Source organism: Rana temporaria, assembly GCF_905171775.1.
Source record: "Rana temporaria chromosome 2 unlocalized genomic scaffold, aRanTem1.1 chr2k, whole genome shotgun sequence".
NCBI classification, from domain to species: domain Eukaryota; kingdom Metazoa; phylum Chordata; class Amphibia; order Anura; family Ranidae; genus Rana; species Rana temporaria.
In genome coordinates this window covers 590720-607577 of record NW_024404415.1, presented here as the reverse complement: position 1 = coordinate 607577, position 16858 = coordinate 590720, and the positions used below count along the sequence as shown (strand labels likewise).

The 16858-nt window shown below is 45.5% G+C and overlaps 1 protein-coding gene across 1 annotated transcript in view; it reads left to right on the top strand.

The window, feature by feature from the left end:
- The window catches only part of LOC120921651, a 61400-nt gene that overhangs the window by 4968 nt on the left and 39574 nt on the right, over nt 1-16858 (top strand). Inside the window, exons 2-3 of the mRNA XM_040334166.1 lie at nt 629-958; nt 9256-9507. Coding sequence (XP_040190100.1) covers nt 629-958; nt 9256-9507 — 582 coding nt within the window. The remainder of the gene's footprint in view (nt 1-628; nt 959-9255; nt 9508-16858) is intronic.

Genomic DNA, 16858 nt, shown 5'->3' with positions numbered 1-16858 from the left:
TAAAAAAAAAAAGAAGTGTGATGCCCCCCCCCCCCCAAAATCCATACCAGACCCTTATCGGAGCATGCAGCTTGGCAGGTCAGGAAAGGGCCCCCCCTTTCTGAACCATATCAGAACATGGGGGGGGTGCTTATATGGGTGGAGGCTCTATGCCCCAAAGCACTTTGTCCCCATGTTGATGAGGACAAGGGCCTCTTTCCCACAACCCTGGCCAGTGGTTGTTGGGGGTCTGTGGGCAGGGGGGGGGCTTATCGGAATCTGGAAGCCCCCTTTTGCCCACAGATCCCGCTCCCCCCTATGTGAATGAGTATGGGGTACTGCAGGCAGGGGGCTTATCAGAATCTCAAAGCTCCCTTTAAGAAGTGAATTGAACTTTCACAACTGATTTATCGCATTTTATTTGCTGTTATTTAACTCTTAGTGAATCAAACCCATAGTTTTTATTGATTTTTTTTATTTATCATTCATTTTGTGTTTAAGCGCAGCACTGTTTTTACTATTAGCTGGAAGGTTTATTGACCTTTTAGTGCTAGCGGCTGTTTTCTTTATTTTTTTCCACTAAGCGCTGACTTTACATTTTTCATCTGTACACTGTGACCTGACTGGGATCTGTATTCTGTCTGTACAGGAAATGTCCCGAGTGTTCAGGAGGAAATATTCACCCGGCCGGGATCTGATCTTCTCCTCCCCATCAGACTCAATCTAACCCTCAACCGTACAGATACAAAGAGATGTGATCAGATTGAATGGAAATATAAAGACACCAGAATATTTAATCTCAAGGGATGTACATCGGGTAAAAATAACAACACAACTTTCCCCAATATGAGGATATCAGAGAATGGAAGTCTCATCATATCCAATGTGACTCTGGAGAATGACGGGAGATACAGTGTGACTATACACAACTCTGCAGGAGGCCTTATACAGACAGATAATTACACCGTCCGTGTAGAAGGTAAGTCCACCCATCCCCCACCCCCAGTCCTAGCAGTGTCCTCCCCGCTCCATGTAGAAGGTAAGTCCACCCATCCCCCACCTCCAATCCTAGCAGTGTCCCCCCCGCTCCATGTAGAAGGTAAGTCCTCCCATCCCCCACCCCCAGTCCTAGCAGTGTCCCCCCAGCTCCATGTAGAAGGTAAGTCCTCCCATCCCTCACCCCCAGTCCTAGCAGTGTCCTCCCCGCTCCATGTAGAAGGTAAGTCCACCCATCCCCCACCCCCAGTCCTAGCAGTTTCCCCCCCGCTCCATGTAGAAGGTAAGTCCTCCCATCCCCCACCCCCAGTCCTAGCAGTGTCCCCCCCGCTCCATGTAGAAGGTAAGTCCTCCCATCCCTCACCCCCAGTCCTAGCAGTGTCCTCCCCGCTCCATGTAGAAGGTAAGTCCACCCATCCCCCACCCCCAGTCCTAGCAGTGTCCTCCCCGCTCCATGTAGAAGGTAAGTCCACCCATCCCCCACCCCCAGTCCTAGCAGTGTCCCCCCCGCTCCGTGTCTTTATATCCATACATTATATAGGAGAAGATCTGGGAGAGACGTATGTACAATGTCCTCTGATTCCTGCCCCATCCTCACCATTCCCTGTGGATTCAGATCTGCGGTGCTCAGCCCTCCTGAAGTTGCTGTGATCTGAACTGTGCTGTGCATTCTGCTCGGGGTCCCCATGTGGTAGACGTGACCATTGATGGGGGTGTGACAGATCCCCAATACACACACTGACAATGGAGCAATCTGGAGACCACGGAGGGGATTTCAGTGACCCCAGTTGGGGCTCCAAACCCTCAGGCTGACCTCTGACCTAGGCGGAGCCGACCTCTCCGCGGTAAGTTGGAGGTCAGTTTACTGGGATGGAGCCGATTCATCAACATTGGAGGGCGGAGCTTCTGCCAACAGCAGCCAATCAGATTTCACCTCTCAAAAAAAATGAATTAAAAATTCTGATTGGTCGCTTTGGGCAGCCCCTCCCCTCTGTGCTCATTTTCCTCTCTCACTATGAGGACTCCATGATCTGGGTGGTGGGAATTCTGCTGATGGATGGGTGACAATGGTGGAAACACAGACGGGGTGTGAAGATCTCATCCTTCACCTGAGCGGGGAAATCTTCACCCCTCCCCCCGTACAGATGTTGGGGGATTCCCAGCACAGGAGACTCTTCATCCCAGAGGAATCCACCAAGAACCACACTGGGCGGAGTCTCCTCTACAGGGAACTCCTCATATCCTGTTTTTGTATTCCGAATAAAATCTATTTTCTTCACATATTACAATGAGGGAGGAGCTTAAAGGGGTTGTAATGGTCAATTTTTTTCCCTAAATATCTTCCTTTACCTCAGTGCAGTCCTCCTTCACTTACCTTAGTGCAGTCCTCCTTCACTCACCTCAGTGCAGTCCTCCTTCACTTACCTCAGTGCCGTCCTCCTTCACTTACCTCAGTGCCGCCCTCCTTCACTTACCTCAGTGCCGTCCTCCTTCACTTACCTCTTCTTTCCATTTTGCTTTTTAATGTCCTTATTTCTTCTGAGAAATCCTCACTTCCTGTTCTTCTGTCTGTAACTCCACACAGTAATGCGAGGCTTTCTCCCTGGTGTGGAGTGTCGTGCTCGCCCCCTCCCTTGGATTACAGGAGAGTCAGGACGCCCACTAACACACAGCTTCATTTCTCTATCTGCAACGTAGCGAGCACAACACTCCACACCAGGGAGGAAGCCTCGCATTACTGTGTGGAGTTACAGACAGAAGAACAGGAAGTGAGGATTTCTCAGAAGAAATTGTTCCTTTACAACCCCTTTAACTCAGCCACATAGTTTCAATTTTGAATAAATGACATAAAACACCCCCATTAAATGTTACCAAATGCTTTATTGTTTGAATATAAAATTGATCCCAAAAACAAATGAGCCGTCTGTGGCAGAGGGAAGCGCCATCTTTGAAAAGTCCCTGCGACTTTCTTCTTGTCGGCCTCATCTGCCCAATGGTTTCCAAATCCCGCACATGCCCAGTGTGCCTGTACTGTTCCCTCAATCCAACTTGTTTACGGAACAGAAAGTTCGTAGTTTAGTAGACGTGTGCGGCTCGTTTTGCTCCGAATCCAAATTCAGAAGGATTTTATTGTTTTTCGGAAATTCGGATGTAGCAAAATTTCCAAATTACAATAGTAATGAATTTAAAAAAATCAGAAATAATGGAATGGAATTCAGCTCAAATTTGAATCAAATTGGAATTTTAAATCGAAAACAAGAATAGAAGAAAATAGAATAAAAAGATGAAATAGAATAGAAAAAAATAGACTAGAAGAAAATAAAATAGAATAGAACAAACAATAGACTAGAAAGAATATAACCACCTTCCAAAATTCTAATTTAGATTAGAATAAGATCAAATATAATAGATTAGAATAGAATGGAAAGATTACTTTGTAGAGAATTCTAGATCCTGAACACACAATGCATATATATTCTTCCCTTTCTCTCACTTTTTTTTTATATATATATTATTTATTTGTTTGGTAAATTAGCACAATTAATTTTTAAGGGAATTTATTCCCTTTCCACCCCTCCCCTTTACTTGTCTTTGCACTATGCACTTTAGAGAATAATGAATCGAGAACTCTAGATTTCAAACACATAATAATATATATATATATATATATTCCCCACCCCCAAAAAAGAAAAAAAAAAGAAAAGGGGAAATTTGTATTATTTTTTTATTATTTTTTTTTTTTTCTCTCTCCTTCTCTCCCTTGAATTTCTCCCCATCTCCTCACTATCTCTTTGATTTCTCTTTTTAGAGATATATAGCTAGATTCACAAAATCCGCCCTAACTTTGCGGCGGCGTAGTGTATCGTGTTTACACTATGCCGCCGTAAGTTAGCGAGGCAAGTACATGATTCACAAAGTACTTGCCTGCTAAGTTACGGCGGCGTAGCGTAAATCGGGCGGGCGTAAGCGCGGCTAATTCGAATTCGGCAGAGGGGGCGTGTTTTATGTTAATGGGGGGTGACCTGACGGGATTGACGTATTTTAAGAACGGCGCATGCGCCGTCCGTGTACATATCCCAGTGTGCATTGGGTCAAAGTACGCCGCACGGGCCTATTGGTTTCAACGTGGACGTAAATTACGTCCAGCCCTATTCACGGACGACTTACGCAAACAATGTAAAATTTTCAAATTTCGACGCGGGAACGACAGCCATACTTAACATTACTATTCCAGCTATTTGATGGAATAACTTTAGGCCTGAAAGTGCGTTACGTAAACGGCATATCTTTACTGCGTCGGGCAAGCGTACGTTCATGAATTGGCGTATCTACTCATTTACATATTCTAGGCCGACCGCAATGGAAGTGCCACCTAGCGACCAGCCTAAAAAGTACACTTTAGGATACGACGGTGTAAGACACTTACGTCGCTCGTATCTGAGCCTAATTTGAGCGTATCTGGTTACCAGAATACGCTTAAATTTGCGTTGGCGCAGATTCAGACTTAGGCTGGCGTATCTACTAATACGCCAGCCTAAGGGCCAGATTCAGGTAGAATTGCGGCGGCGTAACGTATCGTAGATACGTTACACCGCTGCAATTTTTCATCGCAAGTGCCTGATTCACCAAGCACTTGCAATGAAAACTACGCCGGCGGCCTCCGGCGCAAGGCGGGCCAATTCAAATGGGCGTGTGCCATTTAAATTAGGCGCACTCCCGCGCCGGACCTACTGTGCATGCTCAGTTTCGCAATTCCCGTCGTGCTTTGCGCGCCGTGACGTCATTTTTTCGAACGGCGATGTACTTCCGTATTCCCGGACGTGTTACGCAAACGACGTTAAATTTTAAATTTCGACGCGGGAAAGACGGCCATACTTTAGACAGCAATACGTTTGCTGAGTAAAGTTAGGGCAGGTCAAACGATGACTAACTTTGCGACGGGAAACTAGAGGAGTTACGGCGAAAATCCGTCGGGAAACGCCGTAACTCCTAATTTGCATACCCGACGCTGGTTTACGACGCAAACTCCCCCCAGCGGCGGCCGCGGTATTGCATCTTAAGATCCGACAGTGTAAAACAATTACACCTGTCGGATCTTATGGATATCTATGCGTAACTGATTCTATGAATCAGCCGCATAGATAGAAACAGAGATACGACGGCGTATCAGGAGAAACGCCGTCGTATCCCTTTTGTGAATCTGGCCCTAAGTCTTTCTGAATCCACCTAATAGATTATAGGGGCGATAGGTTTGGGCATATTGTATATAGGATGAGTAGATTACCCAGTATAACTTCTATCAATGCTAGTAGATCATTTTAATAAGAGAGTATATTGAGACCATTTATGTTTTATGTATGTGCGTATAATGTATTTTTTTATCTTTGTAATGTTGGAAAAGTTTAATAAAGATAATTAAAAAAAAGAAGAACAATAAAATGGAAACTAATAGAAAGGAATAGAATAGAAAAAAAGAGAATCAAATTGAAAGGAATAGAATAAAAATACAATAGAATAAAATAGAAATAATCTAACCGTCTGGCGAAAATTTGAATAGAATAAATTAAAATTTGATTCAAATTTTCCAAATTCAGTCAAACTCAATTTGACCGAATTCAGAAAATTTCAATCAAATTCAAAAACGAATAAGCTAAATGAATTCTGAAACCAAATTAAATGAATTTAACAAAATTAAATAATTGAAATAACCAATCGAATACGAATGTTTTGGTTCTGGGCGTGTCTAGAGTTTAGCAAAGTGTTCTGTCCTCACCACGCCTTTCCCTGTGTTTAGCTCGACATGCAGCTCATCCCTCCTATTCTGGGATAAACCCGACTGGATCCAATCTTGAAGCTTTATTGACAAAGCAGTGTGGGGTGAAACTTTGGGAAAAATCAATGAGAAATACATACAATCAATGTAGGAATCATACAGAACACAATGAAATAACGAGGCTGCAGTTGGCAATGAGTCCATTCTCACCAGCAATGCTGCCTGTAGGGGATGTCATTTCAGTCCACAACATGTGCTGCAGATATGATGTCTGATTTCCTCTCCCTTGGTTCTTAAAATGGAGTCTGGGCTCCCAGGATGCACCTGTTACCTTTTCTTAGAATGAAGGATGATGGGAGATTTTATTAAAGCTGAACAGTCTCTATCTTCTGTAAAACAGTACAGTTATTCTGGGCTCCATCTAGTGGCCACATTTAACATCGCAGGCAGGACAACATGATGAATTTTGCTCCTGAAGGCAAAAAACATACAGGGCTAGATTCAGGTAGCTGCTCCCCTTCTTACGGCGGCGCAGCGTATCGTATTTACGATACGCCGCCGCAACTTACAGGAGCAAGTGCAGTATTCACAAAGCACTTGCTCCGTAAGTTGCGGCGGCGTAGCGTAAATGGGGCCGGCGTAAGTCCGCGTAATTCAAATGTGGAAGGGGGGCGTGTTTTATGCTAATATGTGATGACCTGACGTGACTGACGTGTTTTACGAACGGCGCATGTGCCGTCCGTGTACATATCCCAGTGTGCATTGCTCCAAATGACGTCGCAAGGACGTCACTGGTTTCGACGTGAACGTAAATTACGTCCAGCCCTATTCTCGAACGACTTACGCAAACCACGCCAAAACTTCAAATTTCGAAGCGGGAACGACGTCCATACTTAACATTGGCTGCGCCACCTAATAGCAGGAGCAACGTTACGCCGAAAAAGCCTTAGGCCTCGTACAGACGACCGGATCTATCCGCTGGGATTGATAAAAATGCGGATAAAAATCCAGCCGACGGATTCCCAGCGGATAAAATTTTTGTAGCATGCTACAAAATCTATCCGCTGGAATCGAGTCCAGCGGACTGATCCGGTCGTCTGTACAGACTCACCGGATCAGTCCGTCTGCTCCCCTCCCTCGCATGCGTCGTAATGATTCGACGCATGCGTGGAAGTATTTACCTTCCAGCGTCGCAGACCGGTTCCAGCGGATATCGTCTCGTGTGTACGGGGCCTTACGCAAACGACGTAAAAAACTACTGCCGGGCGCACGTACGTTTGTGAGTCGGCGTATCTAGGTAATTTGCATACTCTACACCAAAAACGACGGAAGCGCCACCTAGCGGCCAGCGTGAGAATGCACCCTAAGATACGACGGCGTAAGAGACTTATGCCAGTCATATCTTAGGCTAATGTCGGCGTATCTTGCTTTCTGAATACAGAAAGAAGATACGCCGGCGCAGCTTTGAATTTACGCGACGTATCTATGGATACGCCGGCGTAAATCGTTGCTGAATCTAGCCCACAGTGTCCGGCTCCCTGCTCTCATAAACAGAAAAGCTTTGCCCAATAAATGCCTCAGTGATTTATTTCCTTGAACCCAGTGCTGGTACTCTCATCCCATCACTGGAGACATACCCCCCTCATACCAAATATCCAACATCCAGCCTAGCTCACCAAGAGAAACGTCTCTGCTCTCCAGCTCCCCTAGTGGCAGAGGCATTTGACTATTGTGATTTTCTGCCTGAGCCAGAGTTTGGCTCGGTTCATGCCTACAGGTATATGTGTTTTCACGCATCATTGTGCAGGGCAGTCCATTCCTTTCAATGGGCTCCTCCACTTTTGGAAACATGGAAAATACTGTAAGGCCTCGTACACACAATTGGTTTTCCTGGCAGAAAAACTGCCATGAGAGCTTTTGCCCGGGAATCCTAGCCATGTGTATGCTTCACTGCAGTTTTCCATAAAGGAAAACCACCAGGAATCCCAAAGGGAAAAATGTTCTCTTTTTTCCCGTCGAGATTCCAGGTGGTTTTTAAGCCTTCAGTGGAGCGTACACACGGCCAGGTTTCCCAACCAAAGCTCTCATGGCAGTTTTCCTGTTGGGAAACCCGGCCGTGTGTAGGGGGAAAAAGCTACTGAGCAGGTTCTCGGTTTTCCCCTCGGTTTTCCCGGCAGACTTTTTACCGCCGGGAAAACCGATCCTGTGAACAAGGCATTAGTCTCTGACCCTGCACCAAACTGTGCCACCATGCACTCTGACGTGTATGAAAATACGTGACCTTAGCAGATGCATGGGGGGTGCCATTAACAATTAAGGGCACCACTGGGTGTCTGGGAAACGGGTTGAGCAAGGATCATTAGTGTCCCTCATCAGAGCCCCCCCACAGCAGGTGTCCCCCATCAGAGCCCCCCACAGCAGGTGTCCCTCATCAGAGCCACCCACAGCAGATGTCCCTCATCAGAGCCCCTCCACAGCAGGTGTCCCTCATCAGAGCCACCCACAGCAGGTGTCCCCCATCAGAGCCCATCAGAGCCCCCCCAAAGCAGTTCCCAGCGGAGAGAGCAAGCATGATGGGGAAACGCAGCACCCGCTACATGGGCTCCGCCTCTGGACACAGACAAGGAGGAGGGAGGGGAGCACGTTGGAGCTTCGGCGCCCCCACCTCTGCGGCGCCTGGGTGCGGAGCACCCCGCGCACCCTGCCTAGGATCGGCCCTGCCTGTATTGTTAAAGGTGGCTTCCCACTGGAAGACCCCTACGACCACCAGGCCAGGGTTAGGGGAAAGAGACCCTTGTCCTCATCATGGGGATGAGGTTCTTTGCCGGGGGGGGGGGGGTTCTCCCTGGCAAGATATGCCCTTATAATGATGGCATGTGGCCTGGTATGGTTCATGAGCGAGGGGGGTACACACTTGTCCCCCCTTTCCTGGCCAACTAGGCTGCATGCTTAGATTAAAGGTCAGGTATAGATATAATGGAGACCCTACACTTTTTTCTTGATTTCTACATTGGGTTCCCCAATATAATTCCATGCCAGACCTGAAGGGTACATCACCCTGTGGGGGTCTCCCCTTAACACATATACAAGACAATCATAGGGGTTTGGTGTAGATGAAAGGAATCCCTGGCCGTTGACTTCAGTGGGGTTTGAATTCGGCACCCGAACTTTAGTCATGTACCCGTTCAAACCAAACCCGGGTGCGTTCACCTAATCCCTTTACAATGTACAGAATATCTCTCACACAGCAGTAGCCATGTACAATGTTCTTAGAGCCGATCATCCAGATGAGATTGATAAGCGCTGTGTATGGGGGTCACATGACTGAAGAAAATGGGTGTCATGTTAGTGGGGGAGGGGATTTAGTGTTTGGGGGAGGTGTGCACACAATCTATCTCCTCCAGTCTCCAGGAAGATGTCTGCACACCTGTTTATAGGTAAGGATGGGGGAGGGGCATGCTGTGTATATATTGGACCTTATCAATGGAAATGATTGTCTCTCTCAGTTCCAGTATCGGTTCCGCTCCTCCATGTCTCATGTCTCCGGAATGGCAGCGCTGAGATCTCCTGCAGGGTGGAGGCGGGGACTAAGCCGAATATCAGCCTATCTGTGATTGGAGGATCCCAGGAGAATTATTCCACTTCTGCCAATAAGATTACAGCCATTGTGGGGTCACCGGGGCCCTGGAACATCACCTGTACTGCGGAGAATGGGGTCAGCCAGTTGAAGGCAAGCAAAGCCAGAGATACCTGTCCAGGTGAGGAGAGATCAGGGGATGGGCACAGAGACATTTAAAAGATAACTCCGCCTTTCTGTTCTTCTTTCACAATACACCTGTATTTACAATAATAAAAAATGTGATAGCGCTATTATCAACTAATGTGAGTATAATTGACAGCCTATGCCAGTAACAGTGATAGATACAATAGCTATTGAGTGTGCAGATAGCTGGTGATAATACAAATAAAATAAAATAAAATCACACAAAAATAATAATCAGTGAGTCCACACAGAGTTAAGTGGAAAAAAGCCAATTCACATAGGGAGTCCTGCAAGCAGCCAGCGCTTCCCTTTCACTGCTTTAGATTGAGATCACTGCTTCAAGGGATCAGGCCAACCAAATATGTTAGGATCGCTCCAGCGGCATATAAAAGAGAAAAAAGAGAAAGAGGACAAGCCTCCTAGTGCAATATTGCGAGGAACAAGGAAAGGGGACACGGACTACACCGACGGTGTATGCACTCACGAATCCTCTGTTGAACACAGGCTCATGTTAGATAAGGTTGCCACTCAGTTCGATGGTCTCCTCATTAGGATCGAATGTCCAGTCACATAGGCTCCTCCCCCACGCGTTACGTCACTTGCCACGTGACTTAGTCATGGGTCACTACGTGACAGTGGAGATCCGGCTGAGCTTTTAACAGAGCCGCTGCGTTTCAAAGGATACAGGAAGTAGAACCAAACGGAGGGAGCTGACCTCAACATCATTGCTGGCAAAAGTTCAAACATGTATGGTGTACAGAGTATCCATGCAAATGCATCTACAAAAAACGACTTTTAATACAAAAATAAAAATGCATTTAAGAAAAAACCTTCTCATTGCAATGCCACGGTAATCAATACCCCGTAACACCGAGGGCCGGGCATTGGGAAAAAAAAACCCTTGTTCATTCCGTCGAATAGGTATGGTTAAAAAATTATATTGTACATATAATTAAGATATATAAAATCTCATAGATCTTATAGATCTCATCAAACTTTTAGATGGCAATTGAATCTTAAAGATGGCAAAACAGGATCAGTAGCATCCTCTCCGGATAGAGAGGTACGCATCATCACCCCACCGAGGGAACTCAGATATAGAACACCTGAACCCCCGAGACCTACTGGGGATGATTATGCAAGATCCCAACGTGATTATGCTAATGACTAAACTAGACAGTATAGAGAGGAACAGAGTGGTCCGAGAACACCTAAACCTTGGTGGAGGAACAACAAAAATGATCAAAAACCTCGATCCAAGTCCCCAAAAAAACCTTTTTGGAAAAACAAAAATAATCAAAAGCCCCAAAATTCAGCACATAACCAATCAGGAGGTAATCAAGGGGGTCATGTACATGGTTACCAACAGGACTCTAATTACTATAATCCAGATCGAAGGGACCCAAGAGATAATTCAGATCGAAGGGACCCGAGGGATTACTACCCGCCACAGTATTATCAACATCAAGCGGGCCAGTACCAATCATACCAGCAGGGTGCCCCCTCCAATCGAGATTATTACCAACATGATTCAAGAAGAAGCCCAATACCTACTCATAATCATTATGAGCCACTTGCCAACTATAGAGAGGAACAGGATCCCCGTTCTTCTTTTTTAGACCACCGCAGAAACGAAAGATCTCCGCCACGATACGAGCAGGTAGCACACTCCCGAAGTCCAAACGAACGAGGGGATGCAGAGGCGGACACAAGATCAAAACGAAGAAAAGTCCAATAGGTGAAGGTATCTACAATATTAGTGGGGTTGAAATAACACAAACAGAGATTATTACATTGGATAAAGGTCTTAAGTTTGCCCCCCAAAAGAAACCTAAGTCAATTCGACACGTATGTGGACATTCAAAAATACACAAGAAAGTTGAATATCAAAAAATATATGTTAAATCAACCCACTAAGAACGAACCAGATAGATCAAATTTGTTGGGAAGAGTCACACATAGTCAATTAAGAAACAAGTCCTTATTTAATCCCCAGGTACACAATAATCACCACGTAGAGGTGTTTAACAAAATGGTACTTAGGAACATCTGATGATTAACCACTTAAGCCCCGGACCATATTGCTGCCTAAAGACCCAAGGGGTTTTTACAGTTCGGGACTGTGTCGCTTTAACAGACAATTGCGCGGTCGTGCGACGTGGCTCCCAAACAAAATTGGCGTCCTTTTTTCCCCACAAATAGAGCTTTCTTTTGGTGGTATTTGATCACCTCTGCGGTTTTTATTTTTTGCGCTATAAACAAAAATAGAGCGACAATTTTGAAAAAAATGCAATATTTTTTACTTTTTGCTGTAATAAATATCCCCCAAAAACATATATAAAAACATTTTTTTTCCTCAGTTTAGGCCGATACGTATTCTTCTACCTATTTTTAGTAAAAAAAATCGCAATAAGCGTTTATCGATTGGTTTGCGCAAAATTTATAGCGTTTACAAAATAGGGGATAGTTTTATTGCATTTTTATTAATTTTTTTTTTTTTACTACTAATGGCGGCGATCAGCGATTTTTTTCGTGACTGCGACATTATGGCGGACACTTCGGACAATTTTGACACATTTTTGGGACCATTGTCATTTTCACAGCAAAAAATGCATTTAAATTGCATTCTTTATTGTGAAAATGACAGTTGCAGTTTGGGAGTTAACCACAGGTGGCGCTGTAGGAGTTAGGGTGCACCTAGTATGTGTTTACAACTGATGGGGGGTGTGGCTGTAGGAATGACGTCATCGATCGTGTCTTCCCTATAAAGGGAATGACGCGATCGATGCGCCGACACAGTGAAGCACGGGGAAGCCGTGTTTACATACGGCTCTCCCCGTTCTTCAGCTCCGGGGAGCGATCGCGACGGAGCGGCTATAAACAAATAGCCGCGCCGTGGTCCCGGATCGCTCCCCGAGCGGACCCGTCCTCCGCATGTAGCGGGGGGGGTCCCGATCGGACCCCCCACCCGCTAATAGGCGAGGACGTACATGTACGCCCATGTGCCTGTACGTGCCATATTGTGGACGTATATGTACATGCGGGGGTCGGGAACTGGTTAAGAAAATGCCGGACCCCAAAGCCATCCATAAGGGGATTAAAGAACTTGAAAAAAATAAACAAGTAATCGTTAGGCCGGCAGATAAGGGCGGGGCCATTGTAGTCCTTTCAAAAGAGTACTATCATGAAGAATTGGGTAATCAACTAAATGATGTCAACACTTACATCAAGCTCAGGGGTAACCCCACGGGGGAATACAAAGAGGAACTCTCTGAACTTATCTACAAAGGAAGGGCAAGAGGTATTCTCACCAAAAGAGAGGAAAAATACCTAATACCAGATATATGTAGGGTTCCAATTATATATACAGTACCCAAGATTCACAAGGATCCTTTAAGACCACCTGGGAGGCCTATCATAAATGGAATCCAATCGATAAATTCCCGCCTGGGACAATATGTTGACAAATTCATCCAACCACTAGTCCCCTTAACCAAGGCATATCTGAGAGACACAAAACATCTTATTCAGATCCTTGAGACTACAGTGATTAATACACAGGAAAAATATCTGCTAGCCACAGCGGATGTGGCATCACTGTATACGGTGATAAACCATGAAGAGGCCATTGGAGCAACAAAGTGGGCTTTGAATAAATATGGCACTCTTATTTCAAAACAAAAACGGTTTGTCCTAAGGTGCCTAGCCTATGGTCTCCAGCATAATTACTTCTGGTACAAGTCTGATTTCTATCGACAACTCAATGGAATAGGGATGGGCGCTAAATATGCGCCGAGTGTCGCAAATGTATTAATGTCCGAATGGGAGGAAATGGCTATCTATGAAAATATGCCTAACCATCTAGTTCTATACAGAAGATATAAAGATGACTGCATCATCATCTGGAATGGTGATGAGGCCTCCCTGAGGCCTCGTACACACGACAGAGTTTCTCGGCAGAATTCACCGAGAAACTCGGTCAAAACCCGGATTCTGCCGAGAAACTCTGTCGTCTGTACAGTTTTGGCTCGATGAAGCCGCCGAGGAGCTCGACGAGAAAATAGAGAACATGTTCTCTATTTTCTCATTGTTCTATGGGAGAAGGCGGCCCGCCGAGCTCCTCGGCGGCTTCATCCCAGAACTCGACGAGGAACTCGACGTGCTTGGCACGTCGAGTTTCTCTGTCGTGTGTACGAGGCCTGACACAATTTTTTGATAATTTAAATCAGAATCAAAAGAATATCAAATTGTCGTACATAATCAGTGAGAAATCGATTCAGTTTCTTGACTTGGAAATTACCCTGGAGGCCGAGAAAATAACCACAAAAACATATTTTAAACCAGTGGAAAGGAACAGTTATAAACCGGTAGATAGCTGCCATTTTGATCCCTGGTTGATCAACATTCCCAAAGGGCAAATGATAAGGATCAGGAGGAACTGCACTGACGCTGATGTGTTTCTGGAACAAGCAAATATGGTGGGCATGAAGTTCGTAAATAAGGGTTATGACAAAGACTTTATACAAACCCAAATTACAAAAGTCTATGAGACCCAGGGGAGGGCTGGCAGCCCTAGGCCTGGGGGGCAAGTCCAGTCAAGTGGCCCATAGAGCGTGGAAAAGTGATGGATCGAGGAAAACAGATTTTTCATGATCACAAGAGTCCGCACAGAGCCTCCCCTTACATCAGAGTCCGCACAGAGGCCCCCCTTACATCAGGGTCCACACAGAGGCCCCCCTTACATCAGAGTCCGCACAGAGGCCCCCCTTACATCAGAGTTCACACAGAGGCCCCCATTACATCAGATTCCGCACAGAGGCCCCCCTTACATCAGAGTCCGCAGAGAGGCCCCCTTACATCAGAGTCCGCACAGAGGCCCCCCTTACATCAGAGTCCGCACAGAGGCCCCCCTTACATCAGAGTCCGCACAGAAGCCCCCCTTACATCAGAGTCCGCACAGAGCCTCCCCTTACATCAGAGTCCGCACAGAGCCTCCTCTTACATCAGAGTCCGCACAGACCCCATATACATCAGATCTGATGTAAGGGGTGTTCTGGGAAACTTAATTTAAGGGTGCATGCTGTGGACTATTGTGTAAAGAGGGTCTCTGCTCACCAAAGCCTGCCCCCCTCCCCTTTAACAAAGTCCACAGAGCACCCCTTTTTATACACTGGGAGGCAGGAGAAACTAGAGAGGGTGAGCTTACCAGGATGGAGGCTGAGGCGCAGGCAGGCCTTCTGAAGCTTTTTTGGGGTTCAAACTTCCTGTCCAGTGCCCACACATGCCCGGGGAATGTGGGTAGGGTAGACTCAGAAGGAGGAGGAGCAGATGAGCTCTATCTCTCCTCATGTCTGTGCAGAGAGAGAAGGGGATGTCAGCGCTGGTGTGCGCTGAGGCTGAGCTATGTGTGAGACGAGACATAGCTCAGCTCTGCAGCCATCTACCTCGGAGCTGACACAGGCACAGTGGGAGGTGAGCGGGGGCCGTGACCTGTGTTAACAGAGCTCCAGCAGGCATATTCCTGCTCTGCAAAAACAGGTAGTGCCGGCCGGTGGCTGTGCATAGTGTCACCAGCCCGGGGGGAGATTTCCACCCTGCCCCCCCTGCCAGCCCTCCCCTGATGAGACCCCCAGAGAATCCCTTATACAGGATAAAATAAAAAACAACACCTTCCAAACCGAATTACCCATTATTCTTAATTATAGCGCTCAGCATAAAAAACTAGAAAGGATTTTTAGAACACGTTGGCCTATATTACAAGCTGACAGGCAGTTACAAGGCATCTTGCCAAGTGTTCCAAAAATAATATATAGAAGAGCTCCTACTCTGAGGGACCTGGTAGCGAAGAATGTCCCTGACCCCCCAACAAAAAACAACTTACTTACATTCTATCAAGGAAAGGGTTTTTTTTCCCTGCAAGCGGTGTTACGCCTGCAAAAAAACGAATTTCAACGGACAGAAATGTTCTAAATTTGTGTCAAACGTCACCCAAAAAGAATATGCTATCAAAGATCTTATTACCTGCCGAACAGAAGGTGTGGTGTATGTCCTACAGTGCTCCTGCTCACTCCAATATATAGGACGCACGAAAAGGCCTATGTGGAAACGCATAAGAGAACATGTTCAGAACATTGAAAAAGGCTTCGATAAGCATAATGTCTCACGCCATTTCGCAATGTGTCACGATAATAACCCAAAAGAAATGAAAAGTTTTGGGCCATTGAAAAATACACCCCCCCACTGGAGAGGTAGCCATAAGGTTCGCGAACTTAGTAAAAGTGAATCCAGATGGATACACAAAATGCGATCTTTGGCACCGAATGGACTCAACATCGAATTCGATTTGAATTGCTTCATTTCAGATTATTAGTTGGAAGTAAGGGTTTTTTTATTTTATTTTATCTGCATATAAATTAGTTTTTATATATAAATCTTTCTAGTTATCTTCTCAATTTTATTGGTAAACTATGTAATTTTCTATTCAATTCCTCCACCCTCCCATTATGTCGCAATAACAAATGGGCTAAAGGGGTTTTTTTTTTTGCTTGAGTTCATATTTGGGTTAACCATTCATGACAGTATATGGGTAATTGTTTTTTAACATGCTTGATGTATAGTCTATGGTTGATCTAATGTCTAATTGGTTATGTGTATTCAATACCCTCATATGCACAATGAGCTCTGCATTTTATATGGATTATGTGGGGAGATGATTAGCAGCACCCCCCTTTTTTTTCTATGTGGTGATTTACATAGTTCTGTGATCAGCACCCATTTAACATGAGGGACCCACTCTCCCCACTGGAGGGGTTTGAGTGTGTGTGGGTTTTGTTTCTCTATATAAACCCCTTTTTATATAAACCCTTTTTTTTATATATCTTAATTATATGTACAATATAATTTTTTAACCATACCTATTCGACGGAATGAACAAGGGTTTTTTTTCCCAATGCCCGGCACTCGGTGTTACGGGGTATTGATTACCGTGGCATTGCAATGAGAAGGTTTTTTCTTAAATGCATTTTTATTTTTGTATTAAAAGTCGTTTTTTGTAGATGCATTTGCATGGATACTCTGTACACCATACATGTTTGAATTTTTGCCAGCAATGATGTTGAGGTCAGCTCCCTCCGTTTGGTTCTACTTCCTGTATCCTTTGAAACGCAGCGGCTCTGTTAAAAGCTCAGCCGGATCTCCACTGTCACGTAGTGACCCATGACTAAGTCACGTGACAAGTGACGTAACGCGTGGGGGAGGAGCCTATGTGACTGGACATTCGATCCTAATGAGGAGACCATCGAACTGAGCGGCAACCTTATCTAACATGAGCCTGTGTTCAACAGAGG